Source organism: Hyalella azteca, unplaced genomic scaffold, assembly GCF_000764305.2.
Source record: "Hyalella azteca isolate HAZT.00-mixed unplaced genomic scaffold, Hazt_2.0.2 contig10021, whole genome shotgun sequence".
In the NCBI taxonomy this organism is placed as follows: Eukaryota; Metazoa; Arthropoda; class Malacostraca; order Amphipoda; family Hyalellidae; genus Hyalella; species Hyalella azteca.
This window is the reverse complement of record NW_025940074.1, coordinates 179,258-206,984: the sequence shown is the minus strand read 5'-3', so window position 1 is coordinate 206,984 and position 27,727 is coordinate 179,258. Positions and strand designations below refer to the sequence as shown.

At 38.2% G+C, this 27,727-nt stretch overlaps 2 protein-coding genes across 4 annotated transcripts; both read right to left on the bottom strand.

Moving 5' to 3' along the window:
* Positions 1-2,189: 2,189 nt before the first annotated feature.
* Positions 2,190-26,077, bottom strand: LOC108674406. 3 transcript variants are annotated; one of them, XM_047882259.1, is made up of 5 exons: positions 25,916-26,077; positions 4,961-5,440; positions 4,121-4,319; positions 3,584-3,691; positions 2,190-3,206 (listed from the first exon to the last, which is right to left on the bottom strand). In XM_047882259.1, exons 1-5 carry the CDS (start codon positions 25,916-25,918, stop codon positions 3,073-3,075), a joined length of 924 nt encoding a protein of 307 aa, XP_047738215.1. In that variant the 5' UTR covers positions 25,919-26,077; the 3' UTR covers positions 2,190-3,072. The 3 variants fall into 3 exon arrangements, with proteins under 3 accessions (XP_047738215.1, XP_018017841.1, XP_018017808.1); XM_018162352.2 differs by lacking the exon at positions 25,916-26,077 and adding an exon at positions 6,334-6,508; XM_018162319.2 differs by lacking the exons at positions 2,190-3,206; positions 3,584-3,691; positions 4,121-4,319; positions 4,961-5,440 and adding exons at positions 22,370-22,972; positions 23,338-23,445; positions 23,790-23,991; positions 24,668-25,147 and having other exon boundaries at positions 25,916-26,033.
* On the bottom strand, positions 11,042-14,889 carry LOC108674387. The gene is made up of 5 exons (XM_018162329.2): positions 14,792-14,889; positions 13,212-13,688; positions 12,464-12,662; positions 12,056-12,163; positions 11,042-11,677 (listed from the first exon to the last, which is right to left on the bottom strand). Exons 1-5 carry the CDS (start codon positions 14,792-14,794, stop codon positions 11,502-11,504), a joined length of 963 nt encoding a protein of 320 aa, XP_018017818.1. The 5' UTR covers positions 14,795-14,889; the 3' UTR covers positions 11,042-11,501.
* Positions 26,078-27,727: the final 1,650 nt, after the last annotated feature.

Here is a 27,727-nt window from a genome sequence, read left to right as displayed (position 1 = left end):
ACATTGAGAAGTAGCGGGGCACGCCAACGATTTAGATATTCAAGCCTCTACCTACTGTGCCTCAGATTTTATTATTTTTGAATCATGCCATACTTTTAAAAATATGTCATTTCTAAACAACGTTCATATTTCATTCCTGCTTAAATTTGTTAATATATTCTTAAAATACTCCATCCTAGTTTTTCTCGATCAAAGTATTAATATTTTCTTTGGGAATTTAGTTCCTATAGTGAACATTCTCGTATTTTCTAACGTGCATCTACGAGCTATTTAAATTTATTTTTTAATACATCCGCATTAATCGCCTCAATATTTATTTATCAGCTTCAACCATTTATTTATCGACGATTACTTCTGTAACGCAGGACTTAACGCAGATTAAATTGACAACGATTAATTTCCCGGTAGGCAAAGGGTTAGATTACCAATTTCATATTTAATCTTATATCATTTATATATCTTAATAGGTTTCAGGAATTACACGAGTAACATCCTCACGAAAACTAATGTCCTAGATTTACGTATTCATATTGCGCGCCGTAGCTTGATATCTAGAGCAGTAGTAGAGCATACACGATACTAGGTATCTCCAAGCATTAAGGACTTGCCTTTCTTGCCTTTAACGACCTCCGGTTCGAAAGGTTAGTCGGAAGTTCCGGCAGCCTTGACACGCTGGCGTGACTAAGCTGTGGACATGAGCTAGCGAGCAATGACGACACCGTGGCTGCCGGGCGTCAATAGAAAGTCATAACCTGGAATGCCGCGTACAGTGATAAGACTGTGGTTGTCACTGCTCTCATATGGATTACTCAAAGAATTATTTATGACTGATTGATAACGAAACAGTATATTAAATATTTATAATTCGACAAATTTAACTAATTCAAATTTACGTTCATTTGATATCGAACTGCGCATCTTAAGAACAACATTTGAGATCCGTTCACATTATTTTGAGCACTTATGAATGTCACAATTACTATAGCAATTATTTTTGCTTCATCACCCATGAATTCCACTAAATAACTTGCATCGTATTGTTTTTCAGAATAATAGGAACTAACGTTTGCAACAACGCACAGTTCCCATAAATTTTTGGGAACACGTTTAATTGGTGCTAAGAGAAGAGTATGCGCTTGACGCCCGAGTTTTGTAATATCGATCATAGATTTTGCACCATGTACAACACATTGTAATCTCGCTAATAGTAACTTGTCGATATTTTCCTTATTATAATAAAGTTCTCATTTATATATATTACTCAAAGCTATTAACAGGAAGTTGCAAGTGAAATGATATTCCGCCTCATGTGAGAGCATCGGCCACGTGTTTCCTGCTGGCCACGGCTCGGCGGGTGAGGTGTTACGGGACGCGCCCAAAGCTCACGCCGGTTACTCAATCAATACGCCTTCTTCGGTGTTTCCCTTCTATCGGGCAGGTATTTTTTAAGTTTAAAAACAATAAAACTTTTCACTTCTAGGATATAGATAAACTTGATATAAATTAACCCTAATAGAAAGTTTGAAAAGGTAAAATGTCCTCATTTAGCAGGATAGGCTCGTATAATTAATATATAACAAAATTTTAGTGACATGCTCATTGTTCAATCTACAGTACGCTCATGTATTCTTTTCGTATTTACAGATATAAAGCACGCGATCATCATTGAATATGCTATACAACAAACGTTAAATTCATCGAAACACATTATTTATCCAGGTATTCTTCTGAAAGCTTTCTGTATACAGTTTTCGTTTTACTTAACCTGGTTGCTTCAGTACCTACCACACCATGAAAAACTCGAGACTATAATAGATCCTTTCCTTGCGAACATAGCCTGATAAATTACAACTATTATTGACTCCGTATCAACTGAGAAAATATTCCGTTGAAAAGCTTTTCTAAGAAATAATTTTTGCTGCAGTTTTGCAACCTATTTAGTTAGAGCAAGCTGTTCGCAAAGATCCAGCTGTTACGTGTAACCCAAGTCGCTTTGGCCGCAATCCTCACACAAATCTAACAGTTTTAATGAGCAGTCATGCCTCGTGAAATGCAACTCTGCTTCCATGATGAAACGCAAGATGTTCGCTTTAAAAGTTCGAAAGTAGGTCGTATTTTACTCACTACAGTCAAATGTACATAAGTACATTTTGAAGCCTACTTACACACACAAGAAAAGACATAGATTCTGGGGTTGTTTTATTGAGTAATTTCTATCAACCAGAAGCAGGGAAACAATTCACTGGTAATGTTTTTAAGAAGTTATGATCTTACTGGGCGTCGTGCCTCTAGCGGTCTCTAACATGGTGTCGTTTTAAACGCGCAAGTGAAAAAGCGGGATTGCAACAATTTACAAAGGAGCTCAATTTTGTTCATCTGAAATTACACGAAGGAAAATAATAATAATAAAATATACGTTAGTATTTCGGATTAATATTGTTGAAAATAAGGAACGAGCGCTGCGAAACGAAAATCTAAAATGAAGCTTAAGCATGCAGAGCAAACATAATCCTATAGTCCAGAAAATGCCTCCTCCAAGCGAATACAAAAATAATTCTAAAACAAGGTAGCTAAACCAACCAGAAAATCCCTCCTCCAAACGTATATATAAATATTTCTAAAACAATTTAACTAAACTAACCGGAAAATCCCTTCTCAAAACGTATATAAAAAAAACCTAAAGCAAGGTAACTAAACTCTGCCACTCAACTGTCTGCAAAATCCCTTTAAGCATTAAATGAGTAAATTTTTCATACAGGCGCAGTGACGGCTTGAAATGATCACTATTCGTAGATACTTCATCACCATTAAGGAAATTCTTTGAGATTTTTCAGTGATGCTAAATTCATACGTTAAATTCTTTATTTGTGTAAGATTAATTGAGGAGCATTATGAAAGAAGTGAAGTAAATGTGACTTTATGTAGAAGACGAACTTTGGTTTGTCGTCACCGATTTGATGTACTTTCTGTGATGGAGTTCATTGAAATAAATTAATTCAACCCGAGTATATTGCTTTATATTAAAGAACGAGCTACTCGGTAGCAGTTTTCAAGCATGGTCTGGTCGAGATCTCAGATGGGGCAAGTCGAGAAGTTCATCGACGATGGTGAGACAGGGTAGGTGTGACCGTGGCAACGGACCTTTTCGACTTGAGGTAGGAAGTTGCTGTGCCTGATCCAGGCGAAGTCACAATCACAAGGTTGAGCTGTAAAGAGAACGAAGAGTGAATTGTTACTGCAGTGATCACTGTTTGTTTAACGGGGTTAAGAAAAATTGCCCAGTTTGACCTTCATTTTCTGAGAAATTCAAATTTGTATTCCTAATATGTCACCTTCAGCATTTCGGTAACACTTATGACGTATCTATTAAGTATGCAGAGCAAACATAATTAATAGACGAAATCCTATAGTCCAGAAAATCACGGTAACGATTCGTGACTCAGTCATAATTCCAAGAAAATTTCAAATTTAAATTAATAATTTTTTTTCAAAACTTTTACAACGGGTTTGAGCTGGTGACGATGATCGGTTAATTTGATTTATTTGCGCAGGATTAAATGATCGGCTATGATTATTTTCTCACCGTCACGCGTGCTAATCGTAGCGCCGGCAGCGAGCAGATCGTAGAAGATGTCGCGGCTCCACAGCCCGTCGTATTTCTCCATGTTCAGCGCACTTCCACTTGTGAAGCCTGTGCAGAGACAGGAATAAGTGGTTAGTTTTCCTACGCAAGGAATGCAGCTCAGATAAATGAGTAAGAATTAGTTTCAATGAATCAGCATTAGTATATTAATTTAATTTCCTTTTTGTACGACTAACATTTGACTTTTGATTTTTATACAGGCTTTCTCTATTTTGATGCCTTGGAACTCAGTTTCGTGAATTTCATCTATCTTGAACCTAATGATGATTTTTAAATAACAATAGTGACTTCAATCATCGACACATCTCGCAAATGTGGTAATGTGCCAGATTATTTTGCCAATTTTGCCAAAGCCAATTATTTTGGATAAAATAACAATATTAGTTAAGAGATGGAAATGAACTACCTAAAATCTGATGTATTCCATCGAAAGATTACTATACGTAAATAGATAAAATAGTTCCAAATCTTCGGTACCTGAGAAGGCACCAGGTTCAGCGCTCAGAGTGCCCCAGGCATCGAAGAGCTTGAAGGCTGCAGAAGAAATTTTGGCGGCGTTTTTGGCGAGATGGAGCGCTTGTACGCCTCGGAGGTAGAACGTCTCCAGGTGAGTGAGTGGCTCCAACGCCCCCGAGTTGATGGTCAGCTTGGGCTGAGTGCTAATTATCTTGATTTCCTTTAGGGAATTGAGGAGATAATTGAATATAATAGAACAACTAATTGAGTGACCCATGTCAAGTCGTATTGAGAGTTACTTTCTTCCCGGCAACAATATATAGAGCGGATGCTCCTAATGAATCGAACTAAGTGAGTAAATTCAAAAGCCTCGAGCTTAATTTGAAATATTATTTCCAATTTTATAATTTAATGAATCTGAACATGACCCTTCCACCCTGAACTTTATAAGCAAAATGAATGAGGTCTGAAAATGCGTACCAAAATAAAATTTGCCGCAAAATCAAATTCCTGCAATTAAGGTCTTGTATTTTCAACAATTAAATTTAGCCATGTTGCTGCGTTCACTTCGTAAATGTGAACCAAATAAACTTCCTTCTGCATTTTCGCATCTAATTAATTGTACTTTCATTTTAAAAGAAGTGTAAAACTTTTGGTTAAACTCAACCCACATTCGTATAACGAATTGATTCGTATAACTTCGTATTGCTCCATGTTGATTCTAATTGATTGATTGATTCGTATAACTAATTGAATTAAAATTCAAATATTTTATATAAATTAGGATATGAAAGATTGATGTCCTGCCAATATTTGTGTTTAAGTTGACATTCAAAGCGATCTGAAACACTGGCTACCGACCTTCACTTGTGGAGTGAGCTGGAAGGCGTCACCGGGGATGTCCAGAAGACTGGTATCTTGAGTCAGCAAACGCACCAGTGAACTCGAATTGATCTTTGGAAAAACTTTGAGGTTGCTGCCGAGGATATTGACATCCTGGACCGTTTCTCGGGTAGCACCCAAAAAGTTCTCATTGAATTCAATGATGTTTGCCTCGTAAACGAAGACCTCGTCGAATTGAATATCCTTCAGTAAGTTTTCCCTCAAACTCAGGTTTTTATTTTCCATTTTTATTTCCAGTTGCTTGAACCTAAGAAGTTTCTTTTGGTGTAGGAAAGACAGACAAGATTCTAGGGCGCCCTCTTTGCTAGGAGTGGTGATGCTGTTCTCATTAGGACTACAAAAGCAGTCGACGAAGTTCGGGCAGACGTCGTAGTCGCTGGCACTGGCCGGACTTTGACTCACCGCGAGCAGGAGAAGCAGCAGAGATGCTTGGGCGAACTGGAAGAGCATGAGATACGTTATTTCGCAGAATCTTTGAAATAACACTGAAACTTAAATATTATAACATTTTCTCAAACGCCATAAAGCCAAATGGGTATGAATTTAACATGGTAGAGCAGCGCAGTCAACGACCAAGAACCAATTATCCTACAGAAATCACCGGAATTTTTCTAAGTCGTTGCTTTTCATTTGAAAATCTTGTATTTATTATGCATTAAATGTTTTAGCATTTGTTATGCATTAAATATTCATTGGCCACGACTATGAATCGTTACCGTGGTATTTTTGTTCCTGACTGTTCTGGGCATAGCCAGGTAAATGTTTTTACGCAACACCATTTCGGTTTTAAAACAAAGAAGCAAACTATTGTCTATATAGTAGAGGCAGACTGTGCAGGCATTCCTATAGCATTACAAAACACTTCAATAAAATCATCGGGGAAGATCTGACAAGTCGAATTTCAATTATCAGGTATTGACTGTTCATACAACAGAGGCTAGAAGGACAGTTAAACTGCAGAGATAAACTCAATTAAGCAGAACGTGCAGCAAATATTTTGGAGTGTTGTAAGACTTGCATGTGGCCGAGTTGTGGCCGATCTTCTCCATTGAGAAAACAGTTAAGAGCAGAGATACGTGTCACTTAATACTTGCTTTATGCAAGCCTAAAGATGTAGTTGATAAACAGTGCGATTTTAGCGAAACTAAAAAACAAAAAATACCGAAACTAAAAACAAAAAAGAAACCTGTAGAAACGCATCTAAGCAAACATAGTGAAGATGAATATATAATTTCAAATTATTATTTTTAAGCTGTAACTTTATATCCATAATTCTTAATAACAGATTGTACAAATTAAATTAACATCTCTAAGATTATACACTCGCTCACCATTGTCGAAGTGCGAATTTATTGAGTGGAATTTGAAGACGGACTTGAATATAACAATCTACGAAGATGAATGATCGTAACGTGAGATGCGTTACGTTAGTCACTACGAGCGAAAAAATTAACTAATTTCCAAGGACAAACCAGCTAGCGCTCGAAAATAATTCTATTGGGAAAATATAAAATAATAATTCTATAATTCGAAATAATAATTCTATAGAATTATTTTCGGAGGTGTTCGGAGGGAGGAGGTATTATTTTCGGAGGGAGGATTATTATTATAATTATTTATTATTTATATATAATTTTATGGTACATTATTTATTAGGTGTTCGGAGTAACATGTGCAGTGTAGCAGCTCATGGAGATGCTAGCAAAAATAATAAATATTTATCGTTTGTGTTTCTATTGTTGCGGATTTAGCGATTTAATTCGGCTTCACGTGTACGAATTAATAAAAAAGGAAATACAACAAGCAGATTTCTTGGTTTATTTCAAAATTTTCGTAGAAGCGTAAAGGAGTTTTTCAATTATTGTAAGTGTATGAATCTCCTTTTATAATTTACGAGCTACAACTTCGATAGGAATATTCGCAATGCAAATATCTATCGACCCTAGAGGCTATTTTTTTCCTATTTTTATTTTTTTAAGATGATTTTCTCAATTTTTCACCCCGCCCACCCCCTCTCCTCTACCTTTACGATATATAATCCAAACAATATATAAATCAGAAAAAATGCTTGTTTAGCCTGTAGATATTCTTTTTACGGACCGAATGATACTTCTCGCAATTTTGTAGTTTGAAAATTAAAAGAGAAGATAAATTTCAAATGAGGCAAATAAATAGCAGTTTCAATTATCTTGGAGAGCTAAGTAAATGAAATGGATTGAAAATTTAAGGTACGAATATGCTATTGAGGGTACCATCATGCGCTGCATGATTCATTATTGTCCAATTTAACGCGAATAATATGCTTTAAAAAAATTTTTCTCAAAGTAATCTTTCTTAAATTATTTTTTTATTTATGAATCATTTTTATTCAAAGGAACCTCACGCAAAAAAATTAAGCACGCACTTTCATGCGATTTACTGCCTCCGACGCGTCTATTCTGCAGCTTTAAGAAATCAAACGAGATAAAAGAATGAAAAAGAGCAAAAATTTTCGCTTTTAGACCATGACCCCTTTAAAAAAATCGTAAAACATGCTATGTTGTTGTTGGTTCTAGTAGATAGGCGCGGTAATATTTTTCACGCACGTGGTGGGCCAGTTTATTTGAAAGTTTTTGGAGGCAGGTTAAATTGATTAGTATTATTGCCTTGCTTGCATTTAAATCATTTCAAGTCCACAATTAATCCTGAAACTCAAACGCAGGCTCATGCAGGCAACCACACCTGGCGACTAGTATACCTGCACTGGGACAACTTGTATGCTTGCACTGTATAGAAAGGCCAGCTTAGCTCACAAAAAGGCCAAAAACGGCCCCGTCTAAAAATATAAAGAAAATTTTGAATTTAAATTAGTTAAAACAGTTTATAGTGCGCTTATTTTGTCTTCAGACTTTCGGACAATATAATTTACATCAATTTCACTATGTTTACAATCTAATACCGTCAATACTACATATTAGCCGCTAGCCACAGCGAATTATACGTTATACCCGCCGATCATAAATAAAAATCGTATATTGCTGGTTTGTGGTCAAAACTACGATTTTTAGGATTCGATTGCTACCTAACAACTATGAAGCTTTTCGATCGAGCTGGAAAAAGTGGTGGTATTAATGGTAGAATATTTATACGCAGAAGATGAAAATTGATTTATCGCAAACCCATTTATGCGGTAGAAATGGGTTTGCACTGTCGCATAGTCACTGCGCGACTAAAATGAATATTATAAGTCAACCCTATAAATTACTCATATTCATCAAAAATGCCTAGAAATTAATTATACTGCCTAACATAACTGGAGCGAAGTACTTTATAGTATAGAAATCGAACCAAGTAATGGAATACCTTCCCTAGACTAAGGCAATTTGCTGAAAAATCATTTGCCATTTAAGGAACGTAGGAAATATTATTAATCATATAATTAAGGAACGTAGGAAGGAATTAATAAACCTATTCAAAGTGAAATTTGTGGTGCCGTACAGTAAAAAGGCTTAATGTTTCGCAAAACAACGTTGTAACCACAGAAATTACTATTGAATTTACTACTCTTTACAAAAGGGATGCACTCTGATCAGCTCTGTCATCCATGGTTATTCGTATGAGTTGGCAGCTGGATGTAACCACATGGTTTAAACATGGTGTAGCCCGAATTAGGTGGCACTTGGCCAGTGTTACTACCTAATCAAAAGTTTTGACACAGTTACGTTTCGAAATTTAAATGAGCAAAACGAAATTTCGAAAAATTTCTCTAAGACTATGAAAAAAAAAACGAAATCATTTCATCTTGAGCAAAACAAAAATTTCATCTTGAGCAAAACAAAATTCCGAGAGGAAAAAAAATGCAAGAAGTTTGAAAGTTTCATATTTTCCATAATTGCCATATGGCGGCAGGAGAAAACGGCCAGATCAGCTCACAAAAAGGCCCAAAAGGGCCTTTATTGATATTTGCATTTATTAGTAAATTTTTAATTCGCAAAGCATGAATTTAATGTTTTTAATTTAATTTTAAATCATTAAACGGCCCAAATCGCATTATCTACATTGATATAATAAAAAAAATTAAGACAATCATAGACTTTTGCCAGCCAAGCGCAATAACAAAAAAGGCTAAATCGTTTGATCCCGTCCCGTCAAACCTGAAATCCCGGAAAAATATCGTCGTCAAGCCGGGAAAAGTCCCGCGGCAGGCAACTCCACCAGTGCATCGTGCGAGCTCATGCCATATGAGGCATTTAGTAGCAGGCCGCTTCATTATATGCTCTTCCGGTTCGAGATCAACAATAAACATTCCTAATTATTAATTTTCAACCATGCTCCCGCTCACATTTATACCATTGATGGTAATTTTGAAAATAAAAATAGGAACAAAAATTTAAGTAGGATATAATATCAGGGGGGAATAAAATTCACTCCTATTAATTTTGTCTTTAGTTTTATTCTCAGACAGAAAAGCTATTTATTACTTCCCATACCAATTTTTGCTATTCCTCTTGTGATTTCAGAGAGATTTTTAGAGCTTTTGTGTTGACATAACTTCCGTGGGTAATAATATTTCGCATCATTCATTATATTGAGGGTCAGACTCGTGCCCCATGCCCTCAGACTTGAGGAGTTGGCTACGATGGCATGAAGTAGGTTGCCTCTACCTCCACTTGTGGGCGAAACAACCTACTGAATTCTATTTCAGCTAATCATTTCTGATTGGCCAGTGTTATAATGTAAAATGTATAAATTGTATAGAAAAAGTTATTACGAATGAAAATTTAGGCTATTGCTGTTCATGCATGACAATTGAAACATACCTATTTTTCAATCAAGGACTCGTTTCACTGTTTATTTTCTACGAATAGATAAACCTGTCATTTTTAAATCAACCCTTTTTCTCTGACGAAGGACATTACAAATTTGTACTCAACGAATAACCCAAAAATGAACTGACAAAAAGCTAATGAATTTTGATAGCTTGGGATCGAGGTGGAGGTTGCTGCCTTCAGTAGGAGGTTCGACAACCGAAGTGTTGGTCGCTTCGAGTTGATGTACTTCAGAGCTTTGCATATTTCCAAACAAAACCCTAAAAAACAGCTTCATATTGATTATTTTTAGTAATTTTACTATATGTTTTGATCAGGTTGGATTTTAAATAAGTAAATTTGGCTGCTCGAATTGTTCATACCAAGGTCCTCGGACTTATTAACAGTTGAAAGGGAATTTTCTTAGTATTTGTGGCTGCTATTACAATTTGAGTTAATTTGCGAATGTAGAAATAAAAAATTTAAATATCTTATCACCTTTACATATGAATGCGTACTGGATTATATACCAGGTATATCCCAACGTCACAGTGATTATTTTAACATTTTACAATGCATAATTATTGATTGCAAAGCCAGCCTCAGGCATAATTGAACCTTTTCATTAGTGAGAAATGTTGAGCTTTGCAGTCTTCAATTCTGTACATTTATATATTTATTATATTTATAAATTTATTATTCTATTTTATATTTACCACTATTTATTCTACCACTATATTTATTCTACCACTAAGTTTCGCTTCATTTTCGATTGGGAGGTCGAGGACATAAGTCAATTGGTCAATAAATTGGTGAAGTCCAAATGAGGTCGATCGAGGAAAATGAAAATAATCGATTAGATTTTTCAAGACTTGGGATACAAAAACATATTTTTTATATGAAAATTGAAAATTTTATGCAATTTAAATCTTCGAAATAAAAATCAAAAACTTTAATAGAAAAGACTTAGGTTTTAAATGGAATTAAATATGAGAAGTGAATAATTTCTTGTAATGCAATAACCTCAGGCAAGACAGCATATACGTACGCATGTAACTGATAGCCTAACTTCCAGCGAGCATGTGTTAAGTTTAGGTGCTGTAGACCATGGTTGAAATAATACATATTTCAACCCCATGGTTGAAATAATACATATTTCAACCCCATGGTTGAAATAATACATATTTCAACCCCATGGTTGAAATAACACATATTTCAACCCCATGGTTGAAATAACACATATTTCAACCCCATGGTTGAAATAACACATATTTCAACCCCATGGTTGAAATAATACATATTTCAACCATGCTTTAGACGACGCACACATAGAACATGCACAGCACAAGGAACCGTGTACACTCTCACTCATTCCAACGAAATATTGTACAGGGTACTTGCTCGTACCAAAATACCTATAGTAATTATTAACGAGATTGAATACTGTAGTTTCCGCTGAACGACGGTGATCACTAGGTTTACATGCTCGTTTGAGGGTGCCAATTCGACTGGCCTATTGTTATCAAAATATTCTGATTTAAGCCGCGTAAATAATGGCTGATAGTTGTGAAACCTCGTCAAACCACAGGCTGTCTGCTCCTAAAGAATAATTCACGTCATCATAACAAGGTCATCAACACCTTTTCAACATCAACAGAGTTCAATACGCTTTCCATGACATCAAACAATGAAGTTCGCCAGGCGTGAGTTTTTCAGAAGCAGTTCGCAAGCATGTCCTGGTCAAGATCTGCAATAGGGCACTCCACGAAAGTTTCTGCCGACAAAGGGTAAGGATGTTGGAAGTCGTTTGATACGCACCGGACCGTTGCCATTTGGGGTAGGAAGCTGCTGTACCGAATCCAGGCCATGTCACACTGGCAACTTTGTCCTGTGAAGAAAAAACATTGAGTTATAGCACACTTATTAGAGGCCACCGCTCGTTTAATGGGTCGAGCGAGGAATAATGTCGGTAATTTCAAATAATTCGATTAATAATTCAAAAGAACTTCATTACTTAGTTCCAGAGACTCCTCCTTGTCCTTGTATGTTTTAATACAAGGCGACAATAGTAAAGTTATTGATAATTTTTTTGAGGAATTCGTAAATTCGACATGAATCATGAATTGAATGACTTCAATCTAAAACTATCACAAAACAATGTATCAGCTTAGCCTTATTCTAATCAGTTCGAGCAGATGAACCCTTTAGTTGTAATTACAACACCGCATGCATGTTTTAATTTCTAAATCGGAGTAGTTGCACTCACCACCAAGTGTGGTGATGGTTGCACCTCCAGAAAGCAAATCGTAGAAAACATCGTGGGTCCACGGCCCAATGAAATCCACTATTATCAGCGCACTCCCGTTTGTAAAGCCTTTGTGGAGACGGGAATAATTATGGAATATACTTAATAATACAAAGTAATTAAAATGAAAGTTTGTCGAGGCGGCGCATATCATTTCCTCGTTGCAGCTGCCAAATTAGACAAGAGTGCATGTCAGCCGAAATGTAGAACTCGTCAACGAGTTTCGCAAAAATTTGAAATATCAACATTTCCCTTGAACGTAGCAATCATGATTATAAATATTTATTTTTTAAACAACATTGTGAACCCAAAGTCTGTCGTTGGGAGGATTTTTACTCTAAATTTAATATATTTTCTAAACTTTTGTACCGGAAAATGCTCCAGACTCGGCTGTCATTCTGGCCGTGCTGTTGAAAATTTTAAAGGTTGGTGAAGAGAGTTTAAACGAGTCCGTGGCGAGATGAACGGTTGACACGCCGAAAAGGTTGAACTGCTCCAGGTGAGACAGTGGCTCCATGGCTCCAGAATTGAGAGTCAGGTTGGACGTCCCACCCTGAATCTTGATTTCCTGGAGAAAAAACGTGAAAATAAAAACATAGATTCACAGTGAAATCGATATTGATAAGTTTAAGATTTATTTATTTTAAACGAATATACAATTCGTTTTAGAACAATGGAACTACTAGCGGTACTGCTCGATCTGCTCAGACTTTGCAAGAGTCCAAGTTCTTGAAGAATAACATAAGACTTTCCACTGAAATAGTGTCTGAAAATACGTAAAGACCATGAATAAAATCTATAAAATATGAAACACTCATGGAACTGTTGCTTATTTCTTCTGGTTTAGCCTCATCGATTAGTTCGTTTAACACGATCATAATTATTACTGACAACCATTTTGACGACCTCCCATTAATTATGATCTAGAATTCTAGATCATTACAAAATATTTTACCTCAACTTATAATGGAATTACACCCAGAATTTCAGTAATTAATTTCAAATTCTGAATTATATTAATTGAGATGTTATTTAATACTTGGCTTGTTCGTACTTCTACGATTTTTGTACTTGTTTTTATTTTTAATCAATACGAGCTTTCATGATGGCCACCGACCTTCAGTTGTGGAGTGAGGAAGGCGTTCCCGGGGATGTCCAGAAGACTCGTCTCTTCAGTCACAAAACGCACCAGTGAACTGGAATTGATTCTAGGAAAGACTTCAAATTTGCAGCCAAAGAAATTGATATCCAGAACCGTTTCTCGGGAAGCACCCAAAAAGTTCTCATTGGATTCAACAATGTTTGCCCTGTAAACGAAGACCTCGTCGAACTGAATATCCTTCAGTAAGTTTTCAGTCAATCTCAGGTTTTTATTGGCCATTGAGAGGTGCAGTTTCTTGAACCTGAGAAGCTTATTTTCGTGTAAGTAGGACAAACAGGATTCTAGGGCACCATCATCGCTAAAAATGCCGATGCTGTTAACATCGTCACTACAATGGCAATCGACGAAGTTCGGGCAGACGTCGTAGTCGGTGGCACTGGCTGGACTTTGACTCACCGCCAGCAGGAGAAGCAGCAGAGATGCTCGGGCAACCTACGAGGACACGAGATACGTTATTTAGTAGAAACTTTGAAATAACACTGAAACATAAATATTATAACTCTTTCTCAATGAGCAACGAGCCTTTTAAGCATAGATTCAACTCTTGCTGGAGTAACGCGGTTGATTCATAAGAACTTGCAATTATACTGTAGAAGTGATCGTAATTTTTCAAGGTGATAATTTTTTTTCTGAAAAGTTGTCAAAATCTAACAAGACGTGGCATATTTGCGTGTGCGATCCATTAAATGTACCTAAATAAGGGACTGTCAATCGTTACCGTTGTATTTCAGTAATGTGTATGACAGTGCTGGGCGCAACCTGAAAGATATTCTTCCTCGAACTCAAGCAATTGTGGTTTAAAACAACGAAGCGAACTTTAAACTATGATATAGATAGATTGTCCTTTACTAGCTAGCATTCTAGCAGCGCTTAAGAAATCATGGGGGAGGAATGGGACCAGTCGAATTCAAAGTAGGGTTTAGACTGTTCTCACTACCAAGGCTCTATAGTGAGTGCAGCAAATATTTTAGTAGTTGGACTATATTTAAAACTCACATGTGGCTGATTCTGCCTGTCTTAACAGTAAACAGGTGGCTATACGAGTCCTTAATATCAGACTTGCGGAGGTGCAAAAAGTGCAATTTCGCCGAAGCTAAACACTAAGAATGAAGCCTATAAGCATTATCTACGCCCTCGTAGGAAAGATTGTTATACCATATATTAAGTCATTTCAATATCACAATATTAAATGACAAACCTAATCGTTAACAATAGATTGTGCAAATTGAAAAATACACCTTTAAAGGAAAACACTCGCTCATCCTTGTGGAGATGAGAAATGATTCTGGGTAAGTGCTTGACGACGAAATCTTCGAAGGTGAATGATCTCCGGCGAAATGCGATGATAAATGATCTCCGAAATACCCAAAACAGCGGGTATACGTGTCCTTAATACCAGACTTATGGAAGTAAAAATACTTAATGTATAAGGTATTATTTACAAACAAAATGTGGAGGCATTAATGACAAAAATAATTGTTCATAACAGATGGTGCAAATTGAAGAAACACCCCCATCTGAACACAATCGCTCACCATTGTGAAGATGCAAATTGATTTTCGGGTAAGTACTTAACGACAGAAAAACTTCGAAGTTGAATGATCTTCGTCGAGACTCGAGTCTCTACGACGCTCTGCAGCCAAAAGGAGCGCTGCTGGAGTTATATAGCTAGCCCGCCACTATCCACTGATAACGCTAACTCTGACGTCTTTTAGCTTCAGTCGTTCCTCTTGTCAATGTTTATGGTTATTACCAGCAAGAATATTGTACAAAGGAAAAATATTTTCTAGTGAAGCATCCAACGACCGAACACGCAACATCAATCTTTTGAATTTTTCTTCTTGTGGATCAAAAGCGCATTTTAATTCCGTTAATTGCAATAACATGTGCCCAAGGCAACAAACAAGAGAATACGATACGCACAACTTATATTTTTCAAATTTTCTTAAAATTACAGAAATAATTCAATTCTTACAGGTGCTTTGAAACCAACAGTCTAGGAACCAAGCATCAAAGGAAGCATTGGACTCCTTTTTGACGGCAGGTTGTATGATTATTACCCTGCTTGCAGTTCAATCAGTGCGAATGTTCTGATAATTATTGTGTAATTACTTCTGAGACTCAAACGCAGGCATGCTCGTCCACTCAATTTTGGCAACTGTATGGGCACCAGGTGGCGTCTCGTGGATTACAAGACAGAAGCATGTGGAACACAAGACAAAAAGTTCTCTGAAAAATCATGGTAGTCCCCGATACAGGGAATTTTTATGTTAATATAAATATAATGAAGCATAAGAAGGATCAAAAATCTATTCGAAATAATGTGGCTTACATCTATATGGAGGTAGTTGGTCCAAATGCCCAAATCTTGGGTTGTCGAATGTCGAAATTTAAGGGTCCGTGTCCGGTGACAATCTGGAGTCTCATTATAATCATTATAATTATATTATATGATTAGATCATATGTAATTGAGACGTAATATTCACTTGACCTGATAGAGATTGATGGAAAAGTACTAGACATGAGTCAGCATCTGGAAGACATCACGTGATAGATCCCGCGATCAAGACATTAGTTGTGGGCGGAAGCCGAAGTCTAAATGGGAGCGCAGCCGTGCACCACAAATTTTGTGCCCCAAAAAGCCATGAATCGAACGCCTTGGATCTCTCCGGACATCCACCAATCAGCCGTGAATCAATTGGCTTTGTCCTCCTCGGCCTTGCATAAAACCTGCCGTGCACCACCAGGCCGCGGATCGAATATGACTACCATGCAGGCATCGTTAAATTACATAATATTACGCTCACCGCATCTGAGGTTAGGTTTCAGATAGCATAGTTCTGTTCCAAAATTTATCGTTCCTCGACGAGTGGCCGTTCGACCGAGGGCTGGTTCGACGCACGGCCTGGATATGATTGTCCAGAAGTGTTATAGGCTACGTTCCGGAAGGCTGGAATTATGATGGTCCATTACATCCAGGGCAGTGGTGGTCTTCGGCTCCGCGATGTAACGCGTCGCGGTTGAGTTCTCCGACCTTACGGTCAACTCGACACTGTAGCTTATACCGCTGTATCATAACTCTTATGTATAACCACCCCATCTATCAAGATATGTTATCTAGACAGCTGTGTCTTACTCATCCTTCACAACCTTTATCACGTAACCCGATGCTGAGGTAGCGCTTTATAAATACAGGGTGCGGCGCGGGAACTTACTTATTTGAATTGCGCGCCACGTGGCGGCCATTAGTCCTAGGAAGGTGGCGCCATGCGCAATATGGTGCGCGGGCTATGAAGTTTTTCGTCCACTCAGTTCAGTTGCGACCATGCAGTGGTCGAGAGAGGAGCGCGCGTTCGCAGTCTCTGTGTACNATTTACAAGAAATGGGCATGTGCAATTTGCGTCGGCAGTTTATTATACTGTTACGGTTTTTGCCATCCTAATTTAAGTCTTTATTCTTCTTTCAACACGCAGTAAAACCTCTAACTATTCTTACTGTCTTCTTCCGTCCAACTTCCTACTCCTCCTACTGATTTCCTCTGGATTTCTAAAATTAAATTCTTCATTCGCTTCATCAAATAGAATTAATCAATTCACTGGGCATTAAAAACCTCAGGTTGGTTTAATGTGTTGATATCTTTGTGCCAATCCTGAAATTATCGTGTCATTAGTTTTGCCTGATCGATCCTTAGACAAGTCTGATAAAATTTGTATTCCTTTCTAGTATCAACATTCAAGTTTCGGGTCCTGCAGTGGATGCGCCTTTTCCCATTGCGACGATATTTCTTTTACGTCACGTGTACGTCATCTGGCGTCATGATTACTTCACTGCGCTAAGGAGACTTGACCAGAAGACCTCGCATTTTGCCCCGCTCGGAACTAAGCCTGCTTTGGAACCAAAACCTTCCTAACTTCTGCGCTGTTACCAGAAGAGCAGTTTGCAGCCTTTTAATGAATTTAAAATAAATGAAATCTCAACTATATGTGGATGCGTCGTTGCTGCTTCCTCCCAAAGTTCCTTGTTCTGTTTTCATTAATTAAATAAACTTTTAAAATTCAAAACTCGACTGTGTAAAATCCTTACTCGAACGAGTTCACAACATGTGACGCTACCGTCACACTCGCGGTTAGACTCTAAACCTGTAATTACTCTCGGTAGAAGCTTTTATTTTCTGTGTGACGAATTCGTCACACCAGGGCTTAAAGGGCTATGTAAAACTTAGCTTGACCAAGCCTTCTTTTACTCTCAGGCGACCAAACAGAGTCCGCCATAGTTATGGCAACGGATGTTTGCTATATAAAATAAATTGGTTTCTAGGAGACTTTTCTTTTATAATGAAGCTTAATATCATATATTAATTCATCTATTTTATATTGCAGAAGTCTAAGGTGTCTAAATTTACTATTACTTATGGCAGTAGATAGAAATGCAATTGTAACCCTTCATGAAAAGGGCGAGAGTAATTCAGCCATTGCAAAAAAGCTCCAAATTCGTCGTGAAACTGTGTGGGCGGTAGTAAAAAAATTCAAGGAAACTGGTGAAACATGCGATCGACCTGGTCAAGGAAGGAAACGAAGTGTCCGAACAAAACAATTGGTCAAAAACACGAGGGAAAAGTTGAGGAGAAACCCTCGTTGCTCAGCTGCAAAATTGGCTGCAGAAGCAGGAGTCAGTCTGACATCAATGCGTAGAGTCCTCAAAGATGACCTCAAAACCTCCCCTTACAAGATGCAAACAAGGCATGAACTAACAGACCGTCATGAACGAAAGAGGCTCGAAAAATACCAGCACATTCTGGATCTTATTGAGGATAGCACGCTGCCCAACTTGGTGTTCAGTGACGAGAAAAATTTTTACATTGAACAAAGCGTTAACCGTCAAAATGACAGAGTTTGGAGTCGGGATGGATCTGTGGCAACCAGAACAGCAACACGACGTCAAAATCCCATGTCCGTGATGGTTTGGGCCGCCGGTAACCGCCACTGCATGGGAGGTCCCCACTCGTTTTTGTCCCCTCAGGAGTGAAATTGAACAGTCAGCGATACATTTCGGACATTTTGGAAGCTGTGTTGTAACCTTGGGCCCGTAAACACTTCAACGGCTCACCATGGAGTTTTCCACAAGACTCTACCCCATCACATGGCTCAAACATGACCCAAAACTGGATTCAGGGTCACATCCCAGCGTTCATTAGCAAAAATGAATGGCCTTCAAGAAGCCCTGATTTGAATCCTCTCGACTTTTCTGAGCAGGCTATTTTAGAGAGTAGGGTCTGCAGAACACCTTATGATTCTTTGGATAGTTTGAAGTTTAAATTGACACGAGAATGGGCCTTGATCCCTCAAGAAATGCTGCGATGTCTCCTGTGAAGCTTTCCCGCGTAGATTGGAGGCTGTCATTAAAAGTAAGGGTGGTCATATTGAATAAATATGTCTGAGAATTGTTTAGGTAATTCTTGGCTACTAGCTCATCCAATAAGAAAAAAAAAACAATGCACCTATTTGTTTCATTGAGAAATAACAAAAAACATGCGTTGCCATAAATATGGCGGACCCTGTATATGAGGTCGGAATGGAGATTCTGACCGTATAGGGTGATTTCGATCGGGTGGGCAAGCAGACCCAGAAAAACTTTGCACTGAGCGTTATGATTTATCGGCTGAAGCCTAGTCGGTCCTAGAATTACGTTACGGCATGAGTGAAGGGAGACCTGTTTTGTATATCCATGTGCTGTTATATTTTAGAATCTCAATACGCTTCTGATAACTGACTGACACTCGATTTCGTAAAAAAAATACTGCTACCGGGTTAATGAGTGAATTTTGCTTTTACTGCTACAGCTTTAAATTTGAATTTAATCCAAAAACTTCATCACTGCTGATTTCGAATCGGCTGCATTTCATTTGCTTTGCACGCGAATATTAGAATTGCATTTAATATTTTCTCATTCGTTGAGCTTCCGTCCAACCTGTGGATTGAGAAATTCGTATCGAAGCGCATTGTGAAATTTTTTCAGCGGTTGAAAGGAGAAAAATAATTTATTATTCGCAATATCCCTATACCTGACATTATATTCAAGAAATTTATAGTTTCATTCATGTTTTCTCCTAATTTCAATCTGCACTTATTATGTGCTTAATAATTGTATGTCTGTTCTTTCTTCTAGTATTTAGATAATTTTCCTGCTAATAATACATCTTACGTCGATCATGGGGAAATTATGTGCAGTGCGGATTGGCGCACAGGGTCGCAGCTGTGGGCCACAAATTCAACTCTTGAATAAGCTGCGAGGAGCCGACATTTAATTGCAACATAATTCTTAAGACTGCTCTTCAAATTTCCTATAATTACTTATTCTTTCAATTTAAAGCGCATAATAACTTTTTATCAATATTATTAGGATGGACTGAAAATAGAAAATAGAAAATCTACAAGCGTTAGATTAATTAATATGCAATAAAGCTTGAAAACGGAGATATAAAATGCATTATGGTTATATAACGATGAACGAAACCTCATTCGATCCCTGAGGTGATATCAAGTTTCGCACGCTTGAGGTGTCAAGAGTTCATACCTGTAGAAGAAAACGAACTTCTTCGAACTCTTGACTCGCTCAAGAGTTCTTCGAACTGTTGAGTGAGTTCGAAGTGAGTTTTCACTTACTTGAAGAGGCAGTAACAATAAAACAACGGTTACCTGAGAGCCACTTATTGTTAAAAACTTCATTTTAATTAAGGTGCAAGTTTGTGAGTTTTGCCGGACCGGAGAATCCACTCTTCATAAATATCAAAAGCGGAGCTAAGGAATTGACTTTGTAATGCATTTTATTTTTTTTTCTCGTTACAGGCGAAAAATTGTACTACCGTTCAAGTAACGCATTCATTAAGTGTTGCCGCAGTTAGCCATCAGCAGTACCACGACCGAATGGTAATGGTTATTGAGGACCGTTGCTGCTGGTCTGATGGCGTATAAAAGACGAAAATAACAGTCGACGTGGGCATCACCATGGACATGTCTAAAATACATTCTATTACGTCGACTACATCAGAGCTCTAAATATTTCTATGAACGATTCATTTCTAAAATAACTTGCCTTAAATGGTTACGGTAACTTTGGCCAACTGAAAATCTGAAGCACCTTCTGCGCTATACACTAAGCCATTAGTGTGTCGTTTATATCCTTCCTTTCTTTCAGTATTGTGGTCAACAGAAGTCGATGCTTGGAGTGAAGTTGGCAAAATCTTCTAACGTCATAAATTTTCCGGTAACATTGAATAGTTTAGATTACATGATAAGCAAAGACTACTTCAATCGCTATTAAAGCCGAAAATTACACCTCAGAAGGCATCTTTCGCAACTTATCAGGGTTTCTGTTCCATGAACGTTTCTGTAAATTCACAGCATTAAGAGCTCATTTGGGCATGCATTAATTTTATCTAATTTGTCCAACATGTATGATGAAATAACTCACATAGGCTTCTTCTCCTAGGAACTGACTCCACGCATTAGTCTGTATTTATGTATGCTTGTAGATTACTGTACGTGAGCATCCAGTACGAACGATTGTAAGGACCTTATATTGTTAAGATGTATGCTCAATGCTCAGCCTCAAGCAATTCTGTGCCAACTATCTCATTTTTGTTGACTGAAATGCAGCGAATTTCTTGTATTCTTCATGCACAAAGTACGTACACCTCAATCATGTCCAAAGAAGAACGCTTTGGTCATATCGGTTTCATATTTCATATTGAAATCGATTTATAGAGAAACAATAAACATTCAGTAGTAAAATGGTAACATAAAATTAGTATTATACATAAGGTATAACTGAGTAGTAAAATCATTTAATTCAAAAATAGGGACCGACAGAAGATAATTTGTACAGAGTCAGATGCTTCTTCACAATTAAAGCACATGCCAATTATTTCCTTCTATATACTCGCGTGCCAGCACCAAACTAAAACTCAAGATGCAAACCAAATCGTCGAAATCGACTGCAGGTAAATTGTGTACGACACGCAGGTCTCATGCGAACAGGATGTGTGAAAAGTGTACAAGAGAACTATTAATTAATTAACACGCTACAACGTGCAAAACACTGAATGTCCTCAACCAAATAAATAAAGTACGACCAAATGATCCAAATCTCTACTCAGAGCCCGACGATCACTACTTCCACCCTTTTCTCTCGGTCGATGCCAATTTGTAAATCGTCCTTATTATTTTGATGCCGCCACTTTCATTCACCGTTATTTTTTTTATTTATTTATTCACCGTCTTCACATTTGTGTGCCGACATTAGTGTCAACTGTCTGTACCGTGCCTTTAAATCGCTTTTTGCTCCAGTTTATTGAATCCACTAAATATTTCGTTTACAGCTAGAATCGTCTACTGCTATTTAGTTGTTTAGAGATCAGCTCCAATCACCGACTCTTTAGAGTAGACTACTACTGAAATTTTTTGTTCTCTTTTCGATACCTTATAAATCTTCAAATGAATTTGTTGGTGTAAAATTTAACTGGAAGTTATAGGAAGGTTGAGTTAGCCTCTAGTAATGAGATCAACAAACTGACTGCATTAGATTGTCTGACCCTCTGGGATGCCGCCACACAGTGATGAAATAGCGACCAGTTCATCACGTTATCATCATCCTTTGTCGAAAAAGATCGTAGTATATCGCTTTAGTACTTTAAAATTGCAAAACTGCTTGGCCATACGTAAAAGCTGCTGTATAATGCTGCCTGGGTAGCATGACCTCGAAGTTCTTAAAATAATCAGTTCATAGAGAATATTGTGAGGTTCAATATTTCGTTCAGCTTCAGTCCTACTTCAAATTCGAGTGTTGAGTGTGTCGACAGCGTCATTTCCCGTAGCGTTTTACTTGCTGCTTGGTCTTTTTGTTGAGATGCAAGCTGGCAGCCCAGTTTTTTGTCACTTTCATGTACAGGATTTTATCCTTTCCTATCCATTTCCATACTATACCGTATACGACTTTGTCTTTTCATTCTTTCCGGCACACACATTTCTCACCCCATCTCGTGCTCGCGGTTTATTTCGATTATTATGGCGTTATTCATCTAAATGTACGTACAAGGGAAATGATAGAACATGCGTATTAGAAAGAGCTAGGTAACCCAGAAAATCTTTCTTCTGAACGTATATTTAAAAATTCGAATGAAAGGGAGCTAAAAGTTCCAATGACGGGCAGTGCGACACGTCAATTACTCGTATTTCATATATTGAAGGGGAATATCCAACAGCAGTTCGACGTAGCAATAACTTACAAGTCAATTGCATTGATTGACGTGGCAGAGAGAGACGTGTTGTACCCTTTTATAAATAAGATAATTTACGTGTCGCATTGTCCCCCATGTCACACTCCCCTATTTCTACCACCAATTTTTTCAGCACTGGTTTGATGTGGTTATAGTGGTGGACTTCAATGCAATGACTTCATTAATTAAGGCAGCAATATATACACACAGAAGAGGACCTCAACAAATTATTGTATGTAAGAGGAAGAACTATCAGACAAGTTTTTCAGTAACAGTTTTCTAGCATGGTCTGGTCGAGGTCCCCGATGGTGCAGGACGGGAAGTTCACATACGCAAGTGAGCTGGGTAGAGATGCGTACTGATTTAAGCAGCGGACGTCTACCACTTGAGGGCGGAAGCTGCTATACCTAATCCAGGCTACGTCACAGTTACAATTTTGAGCTGTTGGGAGAACAAAGAGTGATTCTTTACTGTAGCACTCACCGTTTGCTCGAATATGGGTGACAAAAAGTATCCACATTGACTGTCATTTTCTCAGAAATTCAAATTAGTACTCATAATATGTTACCTATAGGTCTTAGGTAGCTTACGTAACTAAGATGTCACATAATTATTCACGGTAGCTCTTTTTTTATGTTTAAAGGGTCACTTCCAATTTTGCAACAGATTTGAGCTCGTAATAATGATCAATTTAATTGTTTGCCTCGCGCATGTTCAGGGCAATGAACCGATTGAACTTGTATGGTGATACTGACACCGCAAGCATGATTGAAAAATTGGCTGGGATTATATTGTTATTTCCTTACCGCTAATCGTGCGGATCGTGGTGCCGGGGGACAGCAGGTCGTAGAAGATGTCGTGGCTCCACAGCCCTTCGTATGAGTCTATGATCAGCGCACTTCCGTTTGAAAATCCTTGGCAGAGACAGGAAAAACTGGTAACTTCTCTAAAAATGGAATGCGGCTCGGAGAAATGAGTAAGAATTATCATTAATAAACAAAAGCATTTGACTTCAAATTTTCATACAGGCCTAGAACTCTGTTTCATAAGCTTCATCGACTCCGAAACTATCAGCGCTTCTTTCATTCATAACAACAGTTACTTTAATCATTATCTCCTCGACCACCAATGAGCTGGACTGTGTGTAAATTATTACTATAATATCTAGTAACTACCAAAATATATACCTAACATCTGATGCATTCACACAGAGAGAATAGTATACGTCAAGGATGTTATTGTTACGAATCTTCAGTACCTGAGAAGGCACCAGGTTCAGCGCTCATGCGGCCCCAGGCTTCGAAGAGCTTGAAGGCTGGAGAAGAAATTTTGGCGGCGTTTTTGGCGAGATGGAACTTCTGAACGGCATGTAGGTAGAACGTCTCCAGGTGCGTCAGTGGCTCGAACGCCCCCGAGTTGATGGTTAGCAGCTCGAACTTAGTGCCAATAAGCTTGATTTCCTTCAGGTAAAACAGGTTGAGGAGATAATTGAAAATATTAATGACCAATGAAGCCACCTATGTATGTCAAGTGAAGTAACTACAGCGCTGAGAGTTTATTTTCTTCCCTACAATAATATTAAGAACCATTGACAGTTTAGAACCTAATTAATTGAGCAAATGCAATAAATTTTACTTATATTTTGATTTGAAATATTAAATCTTAAATTTCATAACTGATTAAATATCTTCTCCCTCTTTTGTTCCTGCTCTCGAAGGTCATGACCTAGCGAATGTTTTCCAAGTCTTAACGTAAGTGAACATTTAAAATTAAGAACCTTTCAGCCCTGAACTTTATAAGCAATGCAATGACAGTAGAGACTGAAAATGAAACCAAATAGGAATTCCCTCAAAAAATTATCAAATGCGGCAATAACTTGCATTATTTTCTTAGCCATGTGTTGCGATCTTTTCGTAAATGCCCACCATAAAACCTAAGTTCTTCCCCATCTCGTTCATTTAATATTTTCTTTAACTTTTCTAAAAAGGAAACTTTTCTGAGATTCAATCAACATATTTGCTGAATTAAGTTCACTAACCAACAATTTTTTATTAAATAGGTGTTAATATGATGTATAATGCCAATATTTGTGTCTTCATTTAGGGTTCAATGCGAACTCCAACGCTGGCTACCGACCTTCAGTAGTGGAGTGAGCTGGAAGGCGTCACTGGGGATGTCCAGAAGACTCGTCTCTTCAGTCAAAAAACGAACCAGCGAACTCGAATTAATTTTTGGAAAAATTTCGAGTTTGCTGCCAAGAATATTGACATCCTGGACCGTTTCCCGGGAAGCACCCAAAAAGTTCTCATTAAATTCAGTGATGTTTGCCTCGTAAACGGAGACCTCGTCGAACTGAATATCCATTAGTAAGTTTTCAGTCAAACTTAGGTCTTTATTAGCCATTAAGATGTTCAGTTGCTTAAACCTGAGAAGTTTCTTTTGGTGTAGGAAAGACAGACAAGATTCTAGGGCGCCCTCTTTGCTAGGAGTGGTGATGCTGTTCTCATCAGGACTACAATAGCAGTCGACGAAGTTCGGGCAGACGTCGTAGTCGGTGGCACTGGCCGGACTTTGATTCACCGCCAGCAGGAGAAGCAGCAGAGATGCTCGGGCGAACTAGGAGGATGCGAGCTACGTTATTTCGCTGAGACTTCTAAATAAAACTAAAACATGAATATTTTTACTCTTTCAATGATCAATGGGCCTTAAGCATAGATTCGGTTTTGGTGAAGCAGTGCAATTGATTTATAACAATTTACAATTATGCTTTAGAAATGATAAAAGTAACTGGCGTTAGTTTTTCTGAGAACTTGGCTAAATTTATCGAGACATGACTTATTTGCTTGTGCGATGCCTTAAATGTACCTAAGCACAAGACTGAATTGTTACAGTAGTATTTTTGTAGTTGACAGTTCTCGACACAACCCGGAAAATATTCTTGCTCGAATTCAGGCACTCAAGGTTTCAAATAACGAAGCTAACTTTAAACTATGATATAGATTGAGTGTCCATTACCAGCATTCTAAAAACACTTAAAAAATCATGAGGGGAATGGGACCAGTCGAATTCCAAGTATAAGGTTTTACTTGTTCACACTACTTAGGCTCTCTAGTGATTACAGCAAATATTTGAGTAGTTGGACTGTATTTAAAACTCACATGTACCAGACTTGTGGAGGTGCTAAAAGTGCAATTTCGCCGAAGTTGAACAGTAAGAACGAAGACTATAAACATTAAATTATCTACGTACTAGTACGAAAGACTGCTAAACCATATGAAGTCATTTCTATACCACAATATTAATGACAAACATAATCGTTAACAATAATATCTATACAGATTGTGCAAATTGAAAAAAAACACCTTTAGAGGAAAACACGCTTACCATTGTGGCGATGCGAATTGATTTTGGGCAAGTGCTTGACAGTTGACGGCTGAACTCTTCGAAGGTGAATGATCTTCGTCGAGACTCGAGTCACTACGACGCTCTGCAGCCATAAGGAGCGCTGCTGGAGTTATATAGCTCGCCACTATCCACTGATAACGCTAACTCTGACGTCTTTGAACTTCAGTCGCTCCTCTTGTCAATGTTTTTTGATTACTACCAGGAAAAATAGTGTACAATGTAAAAATATTTTCAAGTGAATCAACCAACGATCGTACCGCCAACGTTAATCTTTTGTATTTTTCTTGTTGAGGAACAGAGTGTTTTATTTCAGTTAGGAGCAATCTTCAACTGGTCGAATCAATAAATGAAGGAATAACATAAGCTGATCTCTCATTTTTTTCGTATTTTCATATATCTCAGGGAAAAAATTTAATGCTATTAAGTGTACGGAAACCATCAGTATAGGAACTAAGTAAATTATTTACTGACTAAATGATATGTTTCTATTCACTAAACGGGGTGGGACAGTTTATTTGAGGGTTTTATGAGTTTTTCGATGGCAGGTTATATTGACTATATTGCACTGCTCGCATTCCAATTGATGCAAGACAACAATTGCTCCTGACAATCAAAGGCAAACTCGCGTGTCCTTTGTTAAAAATTTGTGCCAACATTACCTTAGGCGCCGTTATGGGACTGGACGAGTGGCTGTCGATCAGCGTCTAGAGGGCGTGTCAGGTGTAAAGAAATTCAGGACCACTACTGCCGGTCCAGGGTTAGTTCAGCCAAGGAATTTTCCGCAGTCGCACTAACGCAACCAGGCCTCGCCACGGGACGCAAATCGAAACACGCGTAACTTACTTAGCATTTAATAATTAATAGAAATCAAGCAGAAAAAATAAAGGAGGCCAGGCTGCAGGTGCCCTTGAACGGCAGAGGTAGCAAGATTGCCGGGGTAGCAAAGTTCCACCAGGATGCAAGGTTCCACCAGGATGCAAGGTTCCACCAGGATGCAAGGCTCCACCAGGATGCAAGGTTCCACCAGGATGCAAGGTTCCCAAGGTTCCACCAGGATGCAAGGTTCCACCAGGATGCAAGGTTCCACCAGGATGCAAGGTTCCACCAGAATGCAAGGTTCCACCAGGATGCAAGGCAAGGCTCCGGAATGCAGGTAAGGCTCCGGGATGCAGGTAAGGCAACCTCAGCTAGAGCGTCAGGTAGGGGAGGATGAGGACGAGGTTGTGGATATGGAGCCAGGACGTGTTACTCGTGGATGAGTAGCCCCTTGGTGGCCAGTCAGGTCTATCTGTAACAAGGAGCACGGGGCCAACAATCACCGGTTTATGGTTATTTGCGTTCATATGGCAAGCATTCGATAGGAGCCGGAGCCAAGGTTAGCTTATTTTCAACAGACAAGGGAACCTAGTTGATTGGTCAGAAAATACTATCATGAGCACCAATCTGGCCTAAGTGAATTCAGATTGACGTTAGAACTAAGAGTAACTACAGCTTACACGAGAGTGGAAACAAGAAGTGCGCGTTCCACCTCCCACGAGTTCCAACGAGCTAACGACAAGGCTACCTATACGTGTACTAATTGGCTACGTAACTGCTGACGTGGCGCTGTGGACCAATGAAGATTGGCCGCTGTTGCCGTGCCAGATGAATTTCCTCTACATCAGGTCTCCAGCCTTCCAATCATTCGTAATGGATGATATAGAGCAGAGATGATACTGACTTATGCATGGAGTGTGATGCAGAAGTCTATTTCTTCCCTACCAAGTGAAGAATCCGATGTAAATTATGGTT

What these genes read in the sequence shown, in the direction of transcription:
- LOC108674387 (XM_018162329.2), bottom strand. An exon ending in CGAGTCTGGAGCATTTTCCG is followed by an intron (nt 12,164 to 12,463) that starts GTACAAAAGTTT and finishes GTCTCCACAAAG; the next exon opens with GCTTTACAAACGGGAGTGCG. An exon ending in AACCATCACCACACTTGGTG is followed by an intron (nt 11,678 to 12,055) that starts GTGAGTGCAACT and finishes TTTTCTTCACAG; the next exon opens with GACAAAGTTGCCAGTGTGAC.
- LOC108674406 (XM_018162319.2), bottom strand. An exon ending in TGAACCTGGTGCCTTCTCAG is followed by an intron (nt 23,446 to 23,789) that starts GTACTGAAGATT and finishes GTCTCTGCCAAG; the next exon opens with GATTTTCAAACGGAAGTGCG. An exon ending in CACGATCCGCACGATTAGCG is followed by an intron (nt 22,973 to 23,337) that starts GTAAGGAAATAA and finishes TTCTCCCAACAG; the next exon opens with CTCAAAATTGTAACTGTGAC.